Source organism: Mesoplodon bidens (assembly GCF_964165515.1).
Source record: "Mesoplodon bidens genome assembly, chromosome: 1".
NCBI classification, from domain to species: Eukaryota; Metazoa; Chordata; class Mammalia; order Artiodactyla; family Ziphiidae; genus Mesoplodon; species Mesoplodon bidens.
The window spans coordinates 113,689,527-113,712,596 of NC_138176.1; the positions used below are offsets into that span (position 1 = coordinate 113,689,527).

Consider the following 23,070-nt stretch of genomic DNA (forward strand, 5'->3'; position numbering starts at 1 on the left):
CTAGACCTGGAAACGTTGGGACATGGGTGGTCAAGGAATTAATGACAAATCAAGTTTAAATTCCTCACATCAATCAGTGGGGAGGGGGTCAGGGTGATACAATCAGATTAGCCACTATATAGAGGATGGAATTGGCAGGGAAGGGAAAGGATTGTTCAGTGTCAGAGACAGGGAAACAATACAGATGAGAGATAATAATGATCTGAAGCCCTCGGATAGTAAAATTGAAAAGGAGGAGACATATTTGAGAAACTGTAAGGGAGAACTGAAATGACTTGCAGTTGACTACCTGTGGGGGTATAATACTGGGAGAAAAAAAAAAAAGATTAAAAAGAACTTGAAGGTTTCTGCTTTAGGCCACTAGGCAACTGATAATAGTCACCAAGGCAGGAAATTTAGCAGTGGTGTCAGGTTGGGGTAAAGATAATGGATTCACTTTTTAGACATACTGAGTTTGAGATGTCTGTAAGATATCCAAATGGAGAGAGCTTTTTAGTAAACAGCTGGATATACAGATTTGGAGCTTAAGAAAAAAATGTTAAGTAAATAAAAAGACTGGGGAGTCATCAGGGCAGAGGTTAAGGACATGGGTGAGATTTCCTAGGGAGAGTATGCAGGAGGACAAGAGAATTCTACCCAGAATGGAGTTCTGGAGAACAACATTGAAAGAACTATGGATGGTGGACCTGAAGAGCAGCCTGCAAAGGAGACTGAGATGTAGCTTCCCCCAAAGAGAAGCAGAACAAGAAATATCAAGGGAAGAGAGCAGCTCAGGAAAGAAAGGTCAACCAGGTCAAGAGTTGCTGTTCTTTAATTGTGTAAGGTGATGGCAGGAAAGTATTTAGCAAGTAGAGGGTCACTGGTGACCTTAACAAACACAGTTTTAATGGAGTGATGAGGGTGCAGGTCAGATTACGATAGGCTGAAGAGTCGAAGGGAATGAGAAAGCAGAGACATAGATTCTGACTATCACTTTCTAGTGTCCTGGTTATGGAAAGCCTCAAAATTCTGCAAAAGTAAAATTTAAACTCCTTCTCAGGCTTGGAAGACCTTTCATGACACGATTCCTACTGACTTGTCCAGTTGTAGCTCCCATCACCACATCTGACCCTTCCCCACGTGTCCAGCTATTAAGGGTTTCCTGAACACCACTGGTCTTTGCAAATGTCTTCCTCACATACACTGCTCTTGCAATTCTCTCACCATCCTCCCATCTGCCAAATGCCAACTCATTCCTCAGGTCTTAATTCCTCTATGGGGAGACTTCTCTAATCCCCCCTAGGTCAAGTTGGGTTTCATGCCTCTAATTTAGTACAGCAACCAACTTGCTGAACGGTTAATGTCTGAATGCCCGTTTTCCTCTTTCATTCATTCAACAAATACTTATTGAGCCCCTACAATGTGCCAGACGCTTTGGATGTAGTGGTGAACAAGGAAGACGATACTCAACTCACATCCTTACAAAGCTGACACTCTAGCAAGGGAGACAGAAAATAATGGGCACAGATAAGAAAATTTCAGACAGAATGCTGTGCAACAGAGAAAATTAAACAGGAGAGGGATGACAGAGTGATGGAAAGGGGAACATTTAAACTGGCTAGTCAGGATGGGCCACTTGAGCAGCTACTTAACTGATGAGAAGGAAGAATCCATGCAAAGACAGGGAAGCAAAGGGCTCATAGGAAGTATATAAAGGGTTGGGAATGGATTTGACTTTTCCATAGAATAGCAGGCAGTCCAGTGTGGCTGAAGCATAGCATGGGGGAGGGCACTAGGAGATAAGCCTGGAAGGTCAGCGAGGTGGATGGTGCCAGATCCAATGTGGCCTTGGGGGTCATGTGAAGGAGTTTGGATTTATCTCTAAATACGATGGGCAACTTTTCCAAACATAATTCCCAGGCCTCTCTCAGAGCATGAACTCCAGGGCTCAGGCTCTAGTCCTTAGCAATCACCTCCCTTTTCTGCCACTCGATGCCTAGTACGTAGTCAGATATCCATAAACATTACCTGCATGAATGACTTTGAATTCTGGATGTGAAGTAAAAATTATATCAAAGGGCCCCATTTTTATGTGCTTTACTTCAGAATTAATAAGACTAAAGATGTCTATATAACATTCACACGTATAGCTTGTACTCTGTATGTATCTCAACATTTTTTAAGATGCCAGCAAAAGATACATAGTCTTTAAAAAAAAAAGTAAACCAATTTTGGGTAGGTCATTCCTGCAGAGTCCTCCTAAGCTGAGTCTTTATCTTTAGCAGATGAACTAATAACTTTCTAACAGAGCTTGGTGAAACCTCAAGGGTGTGTGAAGAAGTGCTATAGACACACTGTCCTTATAATTCAGCCCTTGTTTCCCCACAGTACACTGGCAAATCACCACTGCTGTGTGAGCTGGCATTCCTGCCCCTGGCCTCTGCAACACGTGGCCTGGAACTTCTCTCGCTCCTTCCCACTTAGCTCAGGGCTCAATATGCCAAATTAGGCAATACATGACACAAACAGATCCATTCCTTGGGTATTCCTAGACTGTCCAATCTACAGAAATCATACTACTCCTCATTTAATACTTACACTTTTATGTTTCCCCCTGTGCAGGGAAAATGACTGTGTCAGACATTTTTAAATTCCCCATACCAATAATAAACAGTGAAATCACTCTCATCCAGGTAGTAAGAAGCATATTGTAAGTACCTACCAGGTGCCAGGCACCATCCCTTTCACAATTCTATTGTTTTGACTGGATTTTATATTAAGTACCTATCCTAACCATCCAGAAGTAGTGGTGGCAGGATGGGAGAGAAAGGGCAAGTTTATTGGGGGGAAAGGTTGAGATCCCAAACCAGAGGTGATGTTTAGGAAGCTACAAAGGCAGGTGGGCACCAGATCAAGGACCTCAGGATGACATGCTAAGGAACATGGAATGAAGCTATTTTAATTGGTATTAACGGTATTACTTTAAATTTTGACATGCTAATTAAATTTAATGTTCCAGACATAGCAGAAATATGTGTTATTTATTTATTCATTTATTCATTCATTCATTCATTTTGGCCGTGCTGCACAGCATGCAGGATCTTAGTGACCCAACCAGGGATTGAACCTGCACCCCCTGCAGAGGAAGCACAGAGTCTTAACCACTGGACCACCAGGGAAGTCCCAAGTGCTACTTATTTAAGTCCTTTATTTCTTCTATCAGAATTTTATAATTATTTCTAAAATACATGTATCTATACACACATATGTGAACATTCTTCAATACTACTGTAAACAGAATCTTTTTAAAATTTCCTAGCTATATAGCTTTAGTTAAAGGAAACAATATATTTGACTTATATTCCATTTGACTTATATTCCATAAGTTTGCTGAACAGTTTTCAGATGATCTTTTGGATTTTTCTGTACACATCACTTTAAAATTTTTTATTTCTCCATCTTTCTCACATTAAGCTGTCATTACTTTCATACTCCACTTTACTATCGAATGTTTTTAAAACATGATGTCAAACAGAATAGTAATAAAGTTATTCTTATACTGGTTCTATTACAAAGCTTCTTATTAAAAATAATTTTGGTTTTTCTATACAAACAGCTCATACAACTCAACAACAAAAAAACAACCCAATTGAAAAATGAGCAGGAGACCTAAACAGACATTTCTCCAAAGAAGACATACAGATGGCCCACAGGCACATGAAAGATGCTCATCATCACTAATCATTAGAGAAATGCAAATCAAAACTACAATGAGGTACCACCTCACACCAGTCAGAATGGCCATCATCAGAAAATCCACAAATAACAAATGCTGGAGAGGGTGTGGAGAAAAGGGAACCCTCTTGCACTGTTGGTGGGAATGTAAATTGATGCAGCCACTACGGTAAACAGTATGGAGGCTTGTCAAGAAACTAAAAATAGATTTGCCATATGATCCAGCAATCCTATTCCTGGGCATATATCCAGATAAAACTATAATTCAAAAAGATACATGCACCCCTATGTTCATAGCAGCACTATTCACAACAGCCAAGACATGGAAACAACCTAAATGCCTATGGACAGATGAATGGATAAAGAAGATGTTGTACATATATACACAATGGAATACTACTCAGCCAAAAAGAATGAAATAATGTCATTTGCAGCAAGATGGATGGACCTAGAGATGATCATACTAAGTGAAGTAAGTCAGAAAGGGAAAGACAAATACCACAGGATATCACTTACATGTGGAATCTAAAATAGGACATAAATGAACTTATCTATGAAACAGAAACAGAGTCACAGACATAGAGAACAGACTTGTGGTTGCCAAGGGGGAGGGGGGTGGGGAAGGGATAGACTGGGAGTTTGGGGTTAGCAGATGCAAACTATTATACATAGAATGGATGAACAACAAGGTCCTACTGTATAGCCCAGGGAACTGTATTCAATATCATATAATAAATCATAATGGAAAAGAATATGAAAAGGAATGTATATATGTATAACTGAATCACTTTGCTGTACAGCAGAAGTTAACACAACATTGTAACTGAACTATACTTCAATAAAATAAAATTTTTTTGGTTTTTCTACTCTTTGTATATGAAACCCTCTATTAATTTATTTTTAGAGTTTTTGTTGAGAATAGATGGATTCTGTCAAATGTTATTCTGACGTCTCAGAATAATTGTATGTACTGTTTCTCCCACTGATGTCAAAGAGCATGCTAGTAGTTTTTCTTGCATTAGACCAGGAGTTGCAAACTCACTTTGTAAAGGGCCAGAATGCAAATATTTTAGGCTTTGTGAGTCATATATGGTCTGTGTTGCATATTCTTGTTTCTTTTAACAATGCTTTAAAAATGCCAAAACTCTTCTTAGCTTGTGTGCTGCTCACAAACAGATCACTGACAGCAGGATTTGGCCTTCAGGTCATAGTCCGCCCAACCAGCCCCCGTTCCCTCTCCTCCTCCTCTCCCATCAAAAATGGTTATTAGGGCTTCCCTGGTGGCGCAGTGGTTGAGAGTCTGCCTGCTGATGCAGGGGACACGGGTTTGTGCCCCAGTCCGGGAGGATCCCACATGCCGCGGAGCGGCTGGGCCCGTGAGCCACGGCCACTGAGCCTGCGCGTCCGGAGCCTGTGCTCCGCAACGGGAGAGGCCACAACAGTGAGAGGCCTGCGTAACGCAAAAAAAAAAAAAAAAAAAAAAAAAAGGTTATTAAATGGCTGCAATACTCTTAGTTAAGACTCCAGGAAGACTTAAGGTGGTACCTAGTAGACCCTGTTAGCTAGACAAAAGTACTACTAAGAATCTTGAGGGTGTTGTTCCACACAAGCCTTACATGCCCAAGGTAGAGAGAAGTCTGTATCAAAAACAATTATAGATGTGGCTTTGGGGGCATGGAGTGAACTCCACTAAGGTTCAGAAGAAACTCACAATATTTTTAAAGAAGTTGTATTACTAAAAAATACTAACAGCTTGGACTAAAAGGGACAGAGACAGATTAAAATGATTATAGACTTCTGGGTGCCCACTAGGCAGGAAGCAGAATGAAAAAGCTGAAATTATGGGCTATATATTCTGGAAAAGAGAGGACATCTCAGAGGGTGGAGCCAAGAGTCCTGGAGAACCGGAGACTAGGGGACCCCTCCTAAGGAACAGAAACATATTTCCTGCTTCCAGAGCAAGGTGTGTGACAACGCATGCCTGGCCGCATTTCAGTGGATTAATGGCTGCTATGTGCCTCCTGTCACCTGCTTGTTGAATACAAGTATGTAGTGTGGTTAACTTGTTCCTATCTCATCATTGTGTGCAGGGTGTGCAGGGAGCAGATAACTTGTCTTTTTATTCACAAGCCTCTCAACCAAGAAGAGCTGCAACCAAAGTACTGCACTTGGAAGCCCCGAGGGCACCCGGAGTGACGCACATCGTGAGCTCATGGACTTCGGGCCTATGCCACTGTGGAGCATTACTTTGAGAGTTCTGGTAGGGAGGGGGTGTGGGAGGGACGCTAATAATCGTGGCCAGAAGGGAGACTACATAGGTAAAACGTGGCCACAAGTCATTTCCTCCCATCAAGTGCTGGACTCTTATGTTCCCATCTCTTAAACCTGTGCCGGCCTTGTGACTTGCTTTGACCAACAGAATGTGGCAGAAGTGAGATTATGTGACTTCCTGCAGCTTCCCCCTCACCCTCTTAGAATGCTTCCACCTATGGAAAGAAGCTGAGACTAGCCTCCTGAAAGACGAGAGGCCGCGTGGGTGAGAACTGAGGCAGCCGGGCCAACGGCCCCATCTGACAGCCCTCAGTCTTCTGCTAACCAACTGCACATTCGGATGTAAGCCCCGCCGACACCATAGGAGCAGAGCCTGTGATCCCAGCTGAGCCTGTCTGAACTGCCCCAGAATCATGAGCAAATAAGTCACTGTTTTATGCCACTAAGTTTTTGGAATGTGGTTTGTTACACAGCAATCAACTGATGTATTCATTGCTCCTATCTAGTAGCCTGGGTGCAAAGGGAGATAATGCAGTGGATTATCTACTGCTGTCCAGTGGTTAACATTTCCACTGCAATCATACTCCCACTCCTCCAACAAGTAGGAATGCCAGCGTCCCCTACACTCCCCCTCATCCCTGCCAGACCAACCACACATAGATAAATCCTGGCATGTGTGTAAACAGAATCTGTAGAACTAGATGTAGTAAGTTAAAGTTTATTTATTATTATTACCTTTACTAAATTTAAAGTTTGTATTATTCTCCAACAGAAGCAATTCTTGCTAATAATATTATCAATGACTGACTCGTCCAATCTGAAGAATACTTTTCATTGCCTATTCTCTTACTTAAAAACCTCCCCAATATTTTCCGAATAAAATGAAGACTCCTTACTGCGGTAGACAAGGCTTGCCATCACATGGTCTATGCCTTCCAGTCTCCTGACTAGCCAACCCCCCACATGCAGCCTTTGCTCTAACCCTACTAGCTGATCTTTCTCCAACCCTCAGTGTGTTTGCATTTGCAGTCCCCTTGGTCTAATGCCTCCTCCCCCTTTACACTGCCAATCCCTATTTAAACATGTCAATTTCTCTAAGAAGCATTTCCTGAGGACTCTCTCCTTTACACTCCCCAAATACTTTCACGCTGTTCTGTCACCATTAAAAATATATATATCTGTCCATCCCTTCAAAAGCTATGAGCTCACGGTAAAGACAGTCTCTGCTCTGGTATCTCTGCAACTAGCAGAGATGCTTGCACATAGTAGGTACATAATGGTCTGCTGAATAAACCAGTGAATGAACTGTGTAGCCACAGTTTTAAAAGTCTGATTATTTCCCAATTATACTTATTTTATGTATTATTATGATAGGCCGTTTATGTAGTGCTATATATTAAAGTGACAATGCTACAGAAATGTAAGAAGAATAAAGTACGCTTACACATAAAATAGCTATTTTTTAAATTACATTTTGTCCATAAATGTACAGCCTCTTTCAGTAAAACTTCATACTTTACTCAGCAAAATAAGTAACAACTTTATAGAACATCCATAGAATGTGAATAGGTATGGAAATTATACATACTGGAAATTTTAAAGGTATATTTATAACACATGGTTGTGTATATTAGCTCTTTTTTGGTATATTGTATTAGTAATAAATCATGTAATTTTCTACCAATTACATTAGAATTAAGCTATATATATGTTCAAAATTAGGGTACAGAAGAAATTAGAAACCATTATTATCAAATATTACATGGAAACAAATCATTTTTATGTTGGAAGATATCTTTTAAGTCATCCAACTAGATGTATTTATGTTACTGATGAGGATACTGAGATCTGGAGCAATTAAGTCACTAAAGCCACCCATCTAGTTGATATTGGTACCAAGATTAAAAAATCAAGGATAAGACCTACTAGAGATGGACTTGAGGATATGGGGAGGGGGAAGGGTAAGCTGTGACAAAGTGAGAGCGTGGCATGACATATGTACACTACCAAACGTAAAATAGATAGCTAGTGGGAAGCAGCAGCATAGCACAGGGAGATCAGCTCGGTGCTTTGTGACCATCTAGTGGGGTGGGATAGGGAGGGTGGGAGGGAGGGAGACGCAAGAGGGAAGAGATATGGGGACATATGTATATGCATAACTGATTCACTTTGTTATAAAGCAGAAACTAACAAACCATTGTAAAGCAATTACACTCCAATAAAGATGTTAACAAAAAAAAATCAAGGATAGGGCTTCCCTGGTGGCACAGTGGTTGAGAGTCCGCCTGCCAATGCAGGGTACACGGGTTCATGCCCCGGTCCAGGAAGATCCCACATGCCACTGAGCGGCTGGGCCCGTGAGCCACGGCCGCTGAGCCTGTGCGTCCGCAGCCTGTGCTCCGCAACGGGAGAGGCCGCAGCAGTGAGAGGCCCACGTACCGCAAAAAAAAAAAAAAAAAAAAAAAAAAAAAGCCATTGAGATTCTGATTGGGATTGCACTGGAAACTATAGATCAATTTGGAGAAAACAGATATATTTACAATATTAATTTTTCCCAATACATGAAAATTATGTCATTCTACCCTTATATGGGTCTTTAGTTTCTCTCAACAATGTTTTATAGAATTTTATAGAGAAATTTGTATATAATTTATCAGATTTATTCCTGGGTAACTGATATTGCTGATGCTACTTATATAGTATCTTAAGAAAAAAAGAGAGAAAGCACTGAATTGTCCTAATGTGGGGTAAGAAGATGAATAGAGCATGATATGCATACTAAGTCATCAAAATTTTGAAATAAAAAATCACTACATGTGGTCTAACAAATAATTTTTTCTGCTTTTAAAATTTACTTACAGAAAAATCATACAAATATATAAAAATTAAATTACATTTAGTCGCATTTGATAAACCACATTCAGAAAAAAGAATAAAATTATATAAACCTATATAGTGTTATAAATCAATGCTACCTCAATAAAAATAAACAAAATTAAAAAATACATAAACCTGCAAATATTCTGGAAAATTCCATGACAGGTAAACACCACAGTGAACAAATACATCCTGATTTATATTTGTTAGGTTCCTTAGCTTACAGTGAAAACAGATAGTTTAATTTTAGTATCTATATTTACCCAATATATGTATTTAGTATCTATATTTACCCATATATATATGCAAAATGCTTTCATGGCAAAGAAATTTTATTTTACAATGGTTAAGTTTACATCTAAAGCCAGTAACATTTAAAGTGTTTAAAGCTGTCCATCATATTGGTGCTACAGAGCCCTTATTATCCTTTAAATTCAAGTTAACTGAAATATTATTATCTAACTGTATTAATTAGTAGATGGTGAAAGCAGATGGTGGACTTTTCCTTCATAAAATAAGTATTTGTTTTCTACTAAAATGAAATAGATATAAATCACATCTGGGCTTCAAGTTAACCTTGTTTGAGCTACTTAATTTTTCCAGATCTCAGTCTTTCACCTACCAAAGGAGGTTAGATGAAAACATCTCCATAGTCCCAACTAGCTTTAAAATTCTGTTAATTCTATAGGGCTTCCCTGGTGGTGCAGTGGTTGAGAGTCCGCCTGCCGATGCAGGGGACACGGGTTCGTGCCCCGGTCCGGGAGGATCCCACATGCCGCGGAGCGGCTGGGCCCGTGAGCCATGGCCGCTGAGCCTGCACATCCGGAGCCTGTGCTCCGCAACGGGAGAGGCCACAACAGTGAGAGGCCCGCGTACCGCAAAAAAAAATAATAATAATAAAAAAATAAAATTCTGTTAATTCTATAATAAGGAAACAGCAAAATACCATATGGTCTTACCATAGTTTAAGCAAACACAGTAGTGTATGAAAAACTAGATGTGTACAAGATTAAAGACTTAGTAATTATTCGTTTACACAAAGTATTCTCTACTTTTTTCACCCCAGAATTGGCAAGTTCCCTAGATATCATTTACACTAAACTTTTCAAAAACATACCTGATACTTACTGAAAGTGCAAATGCATGATGTTTCTGAATCGTGATCTTATCTCTACTAATAATCATAGTTATCTCACACTGGAATTAGGATAAAAAGCATAGTGTATATGAAACTATTTTAGAAGAAAGGCTATATATAACTGTAAGGTATTTTAGACATTTTGAAAAGTATCCAAATAAATAATATGTTCACAAATGGGACTACTTTTCCTTATCTGAGTGATGTGAGAGATAGAACTTTATCTCAAAGAGACTCTCAGAAATTATGTAACCCAGAAATTATGTATCTATAATTAACTAAAATTTACTGATAAAAAATGATTTGATATGAAAATGTTACCTGATCAATAATAGAATTTAGCTTGGTAAGTAACAGAAATCCTCGGCCGTGGACGAGGTATTGTCCAAGGGTTGCCATGTGTGTCTCCTCCTCTTCTTCCTCCCTGGCCCCCACTCTCTGGACCACCGCATTGCAAAGCCGGTTGACATCGGTCAGAAATTCACGTGCCAATGAGTTACTGTCAGTGCTCATGACCGAGCTGTAAAATAAGTAATAGAAAAGAGATTAGAAAAACTAAAAATTATGTTTAAAACTATGTGTTTTTGTTGCTGTTTGTTTTTAACTGAAGACTAACTTTCAATTACTGGGCATTGGTATCTAACCTTATAATCTTTTCAGACATACTTCTGACCTAGTCAGGGGCTCCTTAAATATTCCTACATGGCAGAAATTAGTCCTGGGTGTGAAATGGCTGAGTGGAACCACACACGGGTACGTGAAAGCGCCGGGAGAGAAGACACTAGGGAGTGGTGGCAGTTAAGGTAGATGCTGACTTCCTCTCTTAAACGCCTCACTGCAGAATAAAAGTAAATGCATAACTTATAAAATATTCTTGCTGTACATGTTTTGAAAGATAAATGGATCTTTTAAACATATAAACTGTTTTTCACTTGATAGAAGCCACAATCACTGACCCACGTCCTCAAACACATGAGGGGTGGGTGGGGAAAAGATTTACCACCAGGTGAATAAAAATACAAGAATTCTAGCAGCTGAAGTTATGGCACTTCATTTCTTGCTACACATCTGAATCAAATAAAGGGCAGTGTGACATTTTAGGATTAAGGAAAACAGTACAGTAAAACAGACAAAAAAGAGGCAAAACACAAATGTAAAGAAGAACATGTATAAATCTTCAGAAGAGGAAAAAGCATGAAGAACAAAATCCCCAAAGAATTTCAAAATAGTTTAATCTTAGGATTAAAAGTAATTTTGAGACATCCAGTTACCCTACCCTGAGAACCTTGTAACCTGACAACTTAAATTAAATGAAATGTGTATTGCAGTCTTCCTTCACCCTTTGGGGGAAGACTTTCCATCGTCCCTGCTGAGAAGGCAGTGGGCCATGTGACTATGTCTACTGCCAAGAGGCACTGCCAGTCTCTGGGCCCGAATCAGCTGACACACACCTGATTCAGGATCAGCCAACAAATACGATGGCTGCAAGATGTGACTCATATGGTGCAGCCTGCAAAGAGGCCTTAGCCAATCTTCTCTCTCATAGGAATTTGAATTAGGGGCATAGTTGTGCTGGAAAGTCACAGAGAGATGACCCTGTGGTGGTCACTATGAGGTAGCTGAGGCCAACTGAGTGAAAATTAACCAAGAGGATGCAGAGAGAAAGAGATAAACATGAAAGGGAGAGACCGAAGAAATTCCTAATACTACTTTGGTTCCTATTCATTCAAGAGCCTGATGGTTTAATTCCTGGATTCCCATCAGAATTCTAGATATTGTTACAATAACAATCCCCTCTATAATATAACAAGTACCATTATTTTAAATATTGAACATTAGGAAAAGAAAAGTATAAAAAAAGGTACATCGCTCACTATCCCAAAATGCAGCAATAGCCGCTATTATATATAATATTACTTCTTTTTTTTTTATTAATTTATTTTTGCTGTGTTGGGTCTTCGTTTCTGTGCGAGGGCTTTCTCTAGTTGTGGCAAGCGGGGTCCACTCTTCATCGCGGTGCGCGGGCCTCTCACTATCGCGGCCTCTATTGTTGCGGAGCACAGGCTCCAGACGCGCAGGCTCAGTAGTTGTGGCTCACAGGCCTAGTTACTCCACGGCATGTGGGATCCTCCCAGACCAGGGCTCGAACCCGTGTCCCCTGCATTGGCAGGTGGATTCTCAACCACTGCGCCACCAGGGAAGCCCTAATATTACTTCTTTATAAGCTTTTGTAAAGTAAAATTGTTCAATAAATCAAGTAACCTGATTTATATTCAGTCTGTATTTATCCAATTTTATTAATTTATTTCACTTAATCTATCATTGATTTTAAGATACATAATTATTTAGTGTACCACTACAAAAGAAAAAACACTGCCAATTAAACTATAATACAATGCTTCCTTATCACTTAGAATTTTCCATACAATATCACCTTCTGGACCATCAGGACCATCCACCGTGCAACATTTCTTAAGAGTGCTACCCTATTGTTCTGGGGATTTTCTTCCAAAGAGGCTGACATCATTCTGTAAGTTTTGATGCTGGTGGCTTTCTTAACCTTACCAGATGAGGTTGGTAGAAAATTTCAGAAAATAACCAGGAAACATTGAAAACTCATCAGATATAGTACGACAATTCATGTTACTCAACTGAAGCGCTGACAATGTGAACAGCTGTGACCGAGGTCACCTCATGGGCACGCAAGAACAACTATTCCACAACTGCAGCCCACTGACAGTGTTTCTAAGACACCATCATTTGCAAGGCACACTGCAACTTTACGAACAATAAAAATGTGAAAAACTAAAAAACTGTGGTAATAATTAGGGCCTATCTTCAAGAAATTAAGATAATGAAAATTAATGTGAATTTTTAGACAATTAATGAGGAAATAATTTCAATCCCACTTCCCAAAAGCACAAGATGCCATGTCAGTAAAAAGTATTATAATATATGCAGAAACATTTTTCCTGATTTAAAAATGTGTATAAAATATATACACAGTTACATATATAGGGTATTACATATAGATGATCTATTACCTGCTTGTTTCATTTAGATATTTAGGAAATCTTTTTCCATGAGCTCTCTTTTACTCTGTTTAATAGCTGCATGCTTACTCTTTTTAATACATTCCACTGCATGTATATGTTACATATAGTTCATATATTTCATTATTAGATGTACTATCACTATGTAACCAATCTGTCACTGTTGGATATTTAGGTTATTTCTAGTTTCTTATTATCATAAACAAAGCAGCAATAAACATCCTTACAATATTTACACACTTATTCTATTATTTCCTTGAAGTAGAAATTGCTGTTACTTCATATAATAGGCTTCACACATTTCTGTTAGGTTTATTCCAAGGTGTTTTATAGTTTTTGCCATTATTCTGAATGGGATTTTATTTTCCATTATATTGATACATTCTTACTCGGATAGAAAACTGGTATATAGGAGGCCTATAGGAAGTAGATTTATTTTGAGATATCCAAACTTTACTCATATGTCCAAACTTCTTACTGAACTCTCATTGATTTTCTCAGAATTTCCAGATATAAAACCCTATCATCTACAAATAACAAAAATTCTGAATTTTTCTATCCAATATTCACACACTTTCCACTCTTTCAACTGCATGAGTACTAGCAGAACAACACTGGTAGGGGTGATGGGGACACCTTTGCTTTGCACATTAAGAAATACTTATTTCTTCCTATGCATCTAATAGGAATGCTGAATTTACCTATTGCCTTTCAGCCATTCTGAATGTCAACTGAAAAGATGATTGCATGGTAATTTTTAAAGATTTTCTGGAATATTTCAAATACCCAGAAAAGTGCAAAGAACATATAACATGAGGTTATAGCCAATGCTCAGACCTCAGATCTAGCAAGTATTAACATTATGCTATGTTCAGTTCAGTTCCCGTGTGTGTGTGTGTGTGTGTGTATGTGTGTGTAAAGAAATCAAACCTTATAGTACAGGAAAGCCACACTCCACCCACACCTCAATTCAGTATTGTTTTAGTTATTTTTAACACTTTATATAAACAGTATATTATGGGGGGTGGGATGAATTGGGAGATTGAGATTGATACATATACTCTACTATATATAAAATAGATAACTAAGGTGAACCTACTGTAAAGCACAGGGAACTCTACTCAGTGCTCTGTGGTGACCTAGATGGGAAGGGAATCTCAAAAACAGTGGATAAAAAAAAAAAAAAAAAAAAAAAACAGTGGATATATGTGTATATATAACTGATTCACTTTGCTGTACAGCAGAAACTAACACAACATTGTGAAGCAACTATACTCCATAAAAATTAATAAAAAATAGTATATTATATGCATCCTTTCATAACTTTGCTTTTCCCTATCGACATTAAGTTCATTCCTTTAAACCACTGTTTAATATGCCATGGTATGAATAAACCACAATTTACATATCTAGAAAGTCTAACTGTTTTCACTTTGGGGTTTAAAAATTTAATGTCACATAACTATATAGTTTCAAAGTCTTGGAGTGAACCAAGGATTTTGACTGCTAATATATGTTACATTAAATACTTACCAATCTTTCAGCACTTCTGTAACATTTAGGGTCTTTATGATTTGAGCTCATGAACTAGACGAAACAAATAATCTTAGAACAAAGCTTCACCTACCAAAAAAAAAAAAAGAGAAAGATATTAACATCAATAGTAAAACAAATATTTTTAAAAACTGAAGTTCTGACATAAAAACAAGAGGCCAGTCTTCATATCTGATGTATGAAACAGACAACGATTTTTTTGAATCTAAGGAACACATTAAAAAAATTCCGTAGCTTCAAGAATGGTGTCTTGAGAGATGGAGTCTTGGAACATATTTGATCTGAAAAAGGCAACCTGACTGTAGCTCCCCACAGCTCTTCTCCCAACCCACAACTTATAACCTCCAGGTAAATCACTACAAAGGAAGGAGAATCAGGCAACATCAGTCTTCTTAACAATGAAATCTAGGTTGAGGATATATGAGAAATCAGAAAATACTACAGCCAAACAATGAATAAACCACCACCAAATTTCCTATCCTTGTTGAATCTTTAAAAATGAATTAATCTTTTGTGTATTACACAATGAAGGCTATTTCTAGAATACCAAAGGATAAATTCCTACTTCTGGGGTAGCAAGAAGGTGCTTCTCTGTAGTTTTCTCCTTCTCTACAGTTTTTACCAGGCAGAGGCATGAGAAAAAATTTCCTTATTACAGTTATAAGGCAAACATAAAGGTTTATTTTGAACCACAAGTATATAAAATCAAAATGACCTTTAATTGCTTTAAAATGCTCAAATCTAGAGAACTGTCTTGAATTCCTTTCAGCTTGACAAACAGTTCTCGTACCACACTATTCTAGGCCCTTGAGAATAAAGTAGGCAGGAAATAGGACAGAGCTACTGTTACACTACATAGGACTTTGTGTGAATTAGGGAAAAAGCACCTCCTCCGAGGCTGATGCAGCCCACGGCACACAGCTATCAAAGCACAGGCTAGATTTCAGTCCTACTCGCCCACTCCACTGGCCAAGCACCAGTGCATCAACTGCTCAACCAAAGGAAACAGCCCCGGAATGGAGTCTCAAAACACCTTCCAGACCTGCTCCTACTGCATCATCCCTGTAGTTTTAACTCTAGAATTTGGGCGGGGAAATGATCAATCAAATCATGAGCATGAGGAGGTCTTGTATGAATTGAGCTGACCACCGGCACCCTCCAGCTTGGACTACGGTGGAGCCATTTATCTCACGATACTAAACGATTCCAGCTCACTCAGCCTGGCCATTAGAAGTGAAAGCTGACAGTCAACTGGATCCATCTGTTTCTCTCTCTTACCGAGGGACATTTCTAGGCCGAGCTGAGGGATTTTTCTAATGCTCTTAAACGGACATGGCTTCTTTATCTCCATATTTTACACAGCCCAGCTTGGATATATCCATGGAGTCTCGCTCCATCCAAGATCCTAATCCTATCTGCCAGCACAGACAGCTGTGCCCTCCTTCACTCTGCCATCACTCTTTATTCACAGCTGTATTCTAACCTTTATCACCCTATATTATGCTGGGTGTCCACAAAGTCTGAAAATACAGCGTTTTTTAAAAAATAAATTGAAGATGTGCTTAGGACATTATATACTTTTGCCCCTGTTTCCAAACTACATGGACACCCTGTAGCTTCTTATCTATATGACTGTCTTACCTCCTAGGTCATGAGTTCCTTAAGGCCAGGAACAGTGTCTTATTACTTTTTGCACTTTATAACTATCATGCCAAATTTTAAATTCATCATCATTACAATTTTCACCTTCTAATACAACTATTGTTACAGTGACATAATAAGTAAGACTTGCTCCCAACAATATTACTAGAATTTTTATAGTCTTAAAATTTACCATAAATGAAAAGCATAATAACAAAATGCCTCTAATCATATAAATGACCTTCCCAGAAAAATAGGTTTCACTTCTCTAATTCAGTGACAGGTACAGTGTAAAATATAAATGCCCACAACAAAACAAAACAAAACAAAACCTGACAATGTATTAGCTATACCCCCTAGTTTTATGTCATCAGAAATTTCACCAATATGCCATTTAATTAAACAAATGTTTATTGAGCATTCATTATACACCAGCTACTATTTTTGACACTGATTACAGAGCAAAAATAAAATCCCTACCCTCATGGATTCCAGTGGGATAGAGACAGAAAAAATAAACCTATTGTAATGTCAGGTAGTAGTACTAAGTGCCATGAAAACAAAGGAAAACAGAATAAGGGTACAGAGTGACAGGAATGCCTTCAGATAGGGCTGGCGAGGAATGTCTGAAGATGTGATATCCGAGCAAAACCCTGAGTGAAGTAAGAAAACAGCCCGTGTGAGTATCCAGGTAAAGAGTATTCCAGAGCTCTGAGATTAGTGTATGTTTGATGCACTGGATACTGAGTGAAGAGAAGAAAGAGAGAAGTGAAACATTACCACAAAAGTGAGAAAAGTCTCTTGCTCCTACTTCTCAGGGACTGAAGTAAGATATAGAAAGAAGAAACGGGAGTGTTCCTCTGGAACTGTCTCTCGTGAGGAATGGAAGCCTCCTTCCTGCCCACCCTCTTTTCCTTGCTCACTCCCCCCCCCAAAAAAAGAGACGGAATAGCGCAGTTCACGAATAGGTAAGACTAGTTGGGAGGGAAAATAAAGTTCGCCTTTAGCTATGTCAAGTTTGACAGGTCTCTCAGGAAGCAAGTAAAAGATATCAAGCAGGCAGCTGGATATACCAAACTGGTGGGAGGCTGGGATTGGTGAGTCAGTTTGGGAGTTATCGGCATATAGATGCAGTTTAATGAGACCAGATGGATGAAACAACCCAGAGCAGTGCTGTCTGGCAGAACTTCCTGCAATGATGGAGACTGTGCCTAGTGGCTACAGTACTGAACAGTGGGGACCCAGAGAATGAGTGTAAGTGGGGCAGAGAAGAGGTTCTAGGACTGAGCCCTGGGGTTAACACCACTGACTCAGGGAGGTTCCAGCATAGGAGACCAGGAAGAAATAACATGTGAGGTGGGAAAAAAAAATCAGGAGTGGTCCTTCCCAGAAACCAGGGGAGGAAAACTTGAAACAGGAAAGATTGATCAACTGTGTCAAATATCGCTGAGAGGTTGAGTAAGATGGAAACTGGGAACTGACCGCTGGATTTAACAACACTCAAGTTACAGACAACCGTGTCAAAGAGTCGCAAAGAGTGGTGAAGAAATGGAGGCAAGGGGTTTAGAAAACTCCTTAGAGAAGCTCTGCCCAAAAGGGTAGCAAGGAAGTGGGTGGTAGCTTGAAAGGGACATTGGATAGGGGAATTGTTGTTGGCTTTTTCTTTTTTTTTTAAGAAAAAAGATATAACAGCATGTTTGTAAGCTGAGATATCATAGCATGTTTGTACAGCATGTTTCTCCAACAGAGAAAGGAAAATAGATGAAAAACTAGAATGAGGAGATAATACCAGGGCCAATGAGGGGGCAAAATGAAGAGGATCCAATGTGCAAGTGTTAGGAACAGTGACAGTTCATCCGATGGAGTAAGAAGCATGACAGAGTGCATGAGTACAGATGCAAGAAGACTCGGGTATCTGGCGGTGGGAGGACCAAGATTTGGAGGCTTCTATCCTCTCAGTGACATAAACCACAAGTTTACCAGCTGAGAGTCAGAAGTGGGAAGTGTTTTAATCTGATGAGTGGAACAGGGTCAAAACTGCAGCCCCTAAGAGATTTCCCACACGGCTGCCAGTTAGTAACTAAGATCAAGTTCCGCTGTTCAGTAACTGTACCCATACTATAGTCCCACTCTCCATCGTGTCCCCAAGAACAGAATAATAGAACAGATGATGTCAAACACCTCGCGGAAATCTATGTATGTTACAGCTGCAGCACTCTCCTGATGTGTATCTGTACATCCCCATCAAAAGTAGAAACTGGGTGATCTGCATGAATTAGTTTTAGAGAATCCCCTTAACCTTTACTGCCCTTCTGTAAACGTCTGCAAATCTTTTAAAATGATCGCTAGAATCTTTTGTGAAGGTAACTTCAAATTCACTAAAATCTATGGAATCTACATTCTTTTTTATAATTTTGGAACTTTATTCCTCCACAGTCTTCTGCAATTTTTCAAATTTACCATAATAACTCAAAGATTACCAGTTCAGCAATGACATTAACAAATTTTCTCAGAACCTGAACCTGAGACGTGAATTCATTTAGAGCAACCAGAGATTCTGATACAATCTCCTCCTCACTCTTGGGCTTAAATTTTCTATTATTCTTCTTACTTCTACGCTTATTAGTCTGTGTGTAGATTGTTCTTCATATCAGAGAAGACAGAAAGAAAACAGAAGTTGAGAATTTTCATTTACTCTCTGTATCTGATTATAGGGTCAGTTTGTTTCAAGGAAGAATCTATTATTTGCCTGTTGTTTTCATCTTCTATATATAAAATGTAAAAGGGTCAGCCTTAACCTTTTTCAAAACCTCAGCTCATTATTTTCAGAGGTTTGTGTTCCTCTTTTGTATATAAATAATTTTGTTTTTGTTATTTGTTTCATATCCTTCTTTCCTTCTTCTGCACATTATTTTTAAATCTGAGTTCATTTGGCCACTTTACCTCTACCTTTCTTCACATATTATTTCCAATTGTTCCATAAAGACCAGTCTATGGTCATCTTACAACCACTTTCCCTTCTAGAAACTGTATCCATGGCACCTTACCTATCTTTTCTTTGAAATTTAGGAACTCTGTATTTCCAATTCTCTATATTCCAGCTTGGCTTCATATTCTTCTTCCTGTTTATTATTTATTCATTTAGCTATCATTTACTAAACACTCCCTTTGTGCCGGGCACTAAGAATACGAACTGTGAAAGCAGTCCCAGCCTCTGCCCCTCAGGAAGATCACGTTATGGTGGCAAAGGCAAACCAACACGCAGGGTACTGCATACTGGTGAGGAGCACTGAACCCAATCTGAGGAGTCGCGGAAGCTTCATGAAGGAGATAATCTTCAAGAAAAAGGAGAACAGGTAAAGGGAGAAAAGGAGAGAAGAAAGGCATTACAGACAGGAAGAGAGGCTCAAGTCAAGTCCTTGGAAGAATTCCAAGAAGTTTGGTATCAAAAAGCAAAATGAGCAGCAGGAAAACAAGGATGGAGAGAATAGTGACCAAGGATAAATAAAAGGATTTATTGATGGGCTTGTAAATGTGAATTTCTGATGGTGTCAATTTCCTCAGCTATTTGAGATTCTCCAGCAGCATTCAGCTGCTTGGATCTAAGGAGAGAATACAGATTGTATCACTGGTCTTGAAATGAGGGTTTTGGTGGGTGGAGGCAGCAGAAGCATAAGTGGAAGGGAATCAGGGGTACAGGAGAAAGAACAATCCATATGGTCAAAATGTGTACAGGCTGGGTAGGGAAGAGAAAGACGCCAGGCAAATGTTGACACACAGATAATCAATCCCTATGAGAGAGAAGAACAGAGAATGTGCTACGGAAGGTACTGGAATTCGCAGATTTTTTTTTTTCTTTTGCGGTACGCAGGCCTCTCACTGTTGTGGCCTCTCCTGTTGCGGAGAGGCTCAGGAGGCCATGGCTCACGGGCCTAGCTGCTCCTCGGCATGTGGGATCTTCCCGGACCGGGGCACGAACCCGTGTCCCCTGCATCGGCAGGCAGACTCTCAACGACTGCGTCACCAGGGAAGGCCATGGAATTCGTAGATTTTTGAAGCAAGCATTTCCAGATGATGACAACATCCAGAGTGTGACCCTGCAAGTCAGTGTCTGAGGTGAAGTGAAAGGTCACTGTAGCTAAGTAACCATGAAGCTAGTTTTCTGGACAACAGATCACTATAAGCTCTTGAAAGCTCCTTGATGACAGGGAATTTTTCTGTTGCATTTACTGCTAAATCTACAGCATCTAGAATAGCACGTGGCACAGAGAAGGCAATCATTTGTGGAATTTGTTGAATGAATGACATGACTTTTCTCTCAGGATTCCCATTATGTTCACTGTCTAACTAAGCACTCACAGTGGGTCAATATTAAGCTCAGGGTATCAGCTCCCCGATTATTTCCTTTACCTTCTGGAAATGAAACAGTTGACAACGTAAGTTTTGCTATATTGAGTGAGACTTCCCACAGACATTTGGATAGCTGACTTTGATATTTTAGCTCTGATCTGCTTCTGTGATTAATTTCTACAACCTATTATCCAAAAGATCACAGAATTAAGCTTTCACCCTCAGTCTTGTGGATTTTCAAACACTTATTTTCTTGATATATAGAATGACTACACCTGCCCCTACACCAAGCCATTACTACATACATTCTTCACCTTTCGGCATTTGAAAAGACCTTGTCACTTCTGTGTTTTAATCAGTGCAACCAATGATATTACATTTACCATTGAAGATAAAATCTCAAGCTCAACAGGACTTCCCTGGTGGCGCAGTGGTTAAGAATCCGCCGGCCAGTGCAGGGGACACGGGTTCAATCCCTAGTCTGGGAAGATCCCACATGCCACGGAGCAACTAAGCCCATGCGCCACAACTACTCAGCCTGTGCTCTAGGGCCCGCAAGCCACAACTACTGAGCCTGCGAGCCACAACTACTGAAGCCCGCGCGCCTAGAGCCTGTGCTCGGCAACAAGAGAAGCCACCGCAATGAGAAGCCCGTGCACCGCAACGACGAGTAGCCCCCGCTCGCCGCAACTAGAGAAAAGCCCGCGCACAACGAAGACCCAACAAAGCCGTAAATAAATAAACTAAAAAAAAAAAAAACTCAAGCTCAACAATACGGCAAGAAGTACTCCAAAGGTCACCAAGTTTCCTTCTCAAGAACTGTCAAATAACAAGTGGCCATGGTGATAAGAAGGGTGGAGTCCATTGTGCTACAGTTCATTTTTTCACTAATTCATCCATTCATTAATTCAACCAATATTTATTACTTATTCAATAAATATTTACGAGTCTGATTACTCATTCTATTTTTGTTAGTTTCTGAATCTGTTCTGAATAGTCAGATTGTCAGCACTGTGACAGTGGTGAAAACAAAGGCAGCATATTTGGAATCAAGCAATTACTAGCCAGTCACACAGAGGTGTGTGGAGTTTGGCTTCCTTTTCCATAAAATGTCTATCCCATAGAGTTGCTATGTGGATCTTTGGATATTATATGATATCAGTAAACATTCTTGGAATATGTTGTATGTAGTTCTATTTTAAATGCTTGGCACTAGCTGAACATGTTCCAACAGAGAGTGCCATCTGGAGGAAGAAAAGATCACTACAACCTTTCCTCACAGACCAGTTAGCATGGAAATGTTAATGTTCTGCTTTATGATGATGTAGTTTCCAAGGAAACACTGAAAATAAAAGCAGAGGGTACCTGCATTTTTTTATCTTTTCCCTACCTTGTGACTTCTACAGAAAACAAGAAGTAAAAGGACGAAGACAAGAAAAAAAGATTATAACAATGAAGTTTATTCTTATAGCCTGATTAAAAAGCGTATTTTTTTCTCATCAAACAGTGCCACCTGATGGGCATCCCTGGTGGCGCAGTGGTTGGGAGTCCGCCTGCCGATGCGGGGGACGCGGGTTCGTGCCTCGGTCGGGAGGATCCCACATGCCGCGGAGCGGCTGGGCCCGTGGGCCATGGCCGCTGGGCCTGCGCGTCCGGAGCCTGCGCTCCGCGACGGGAGAGGCTGCGGCGGTGAGAGGCCCGCGTACCGCAAAACAAAACAAAACAAAGCAGTGCCACCTGAAGGACTCAATTCCTAATCTTTCATCAAATGCCAAAAATCCTGGTAAATTGTCTTTTAAAATAATACTATGTACTTGCCTAAATCGGTTAATTACAACAGTATTACAGAAATTACCATTAGAAAGAATATTTTTCAGAAATGTACTATGTACCAAAAAGGAGGAGAGTACTACAAATCACAGGATTATTGTGAGGCTTAAACAAAATAATGCACAGAATAATTAGTACTCAATGAATTCTGTTGAATCAGAATCTGTTACGATTGGAAGCAGCCTTCATGAAAATAAGGGTTGGTTCATATGGACTCTTAGCTATGCTAAATCCCATCTCTCCACAGTTCAATATATATTGATTAGAGACTAATTAATGACTTTCCCAAAGATCTCACACATTCTTTGCAACACATTACTAAAAATCAAAAAAACTTAGGAGGAGAAAAATGATAACACTATTTATACAATTTCATAAATGACACGAATAAAGGAATAAACATGAATAAGTTAGAAGCGTACATTTGCACAATGGCAGAAACTTTAGACATCATATTCTCCAACCCCACATTCTATAGGTGACAAAAACTGAAGCCAACAGGTTCAAGATCCCATGACAGTTGTCTTGGGAGTTATACGATATTTTTGGAGCTAATTAACGAGAACTAAAATAACCCTAGAAGACACAGCCTTTCTTCTGTCAGGTCAGTTACAAATTAGACTGTGGGCAAAGAAGTTTCCC

The 23,070-nt window shown here is 39.5% G+C and overlaps 1 protein-coding gene across 5 annotated transcripts in view; it reads right to left on the bottom strand.

Moving 5' to 3' along the window:
- LYST (lysosomal trafficking regulator) overlaps positions 1-23,070 on the bottom strand; it is a 196,876-nt gene that overhangs the window by 140,620 nt on the left and 33,186 nt on the right. For all 5 annotated transcript variants that reach the window (XM_081229568.1, XM_081229571.1, XM_081229570.1 and 2 more), the window contains exons 2-3: positions 14,587-14,676; positions 10,322-10,520 (exon numbers count right to left, since the gene is read on the bottom strand). In XM_081229568.1, coding sequence (XP_081085694.1) covers positions 10,322-10,513 — 192 coding nt within the window. In that variant the 5' untranslated portion in view covers positions 10,514-10,520; positions 14,587-14,676. The remainder of the gene's footprint in view (positions 1-10,321; positions 10,521-14,586; positions 14,677-23,070) is intronic.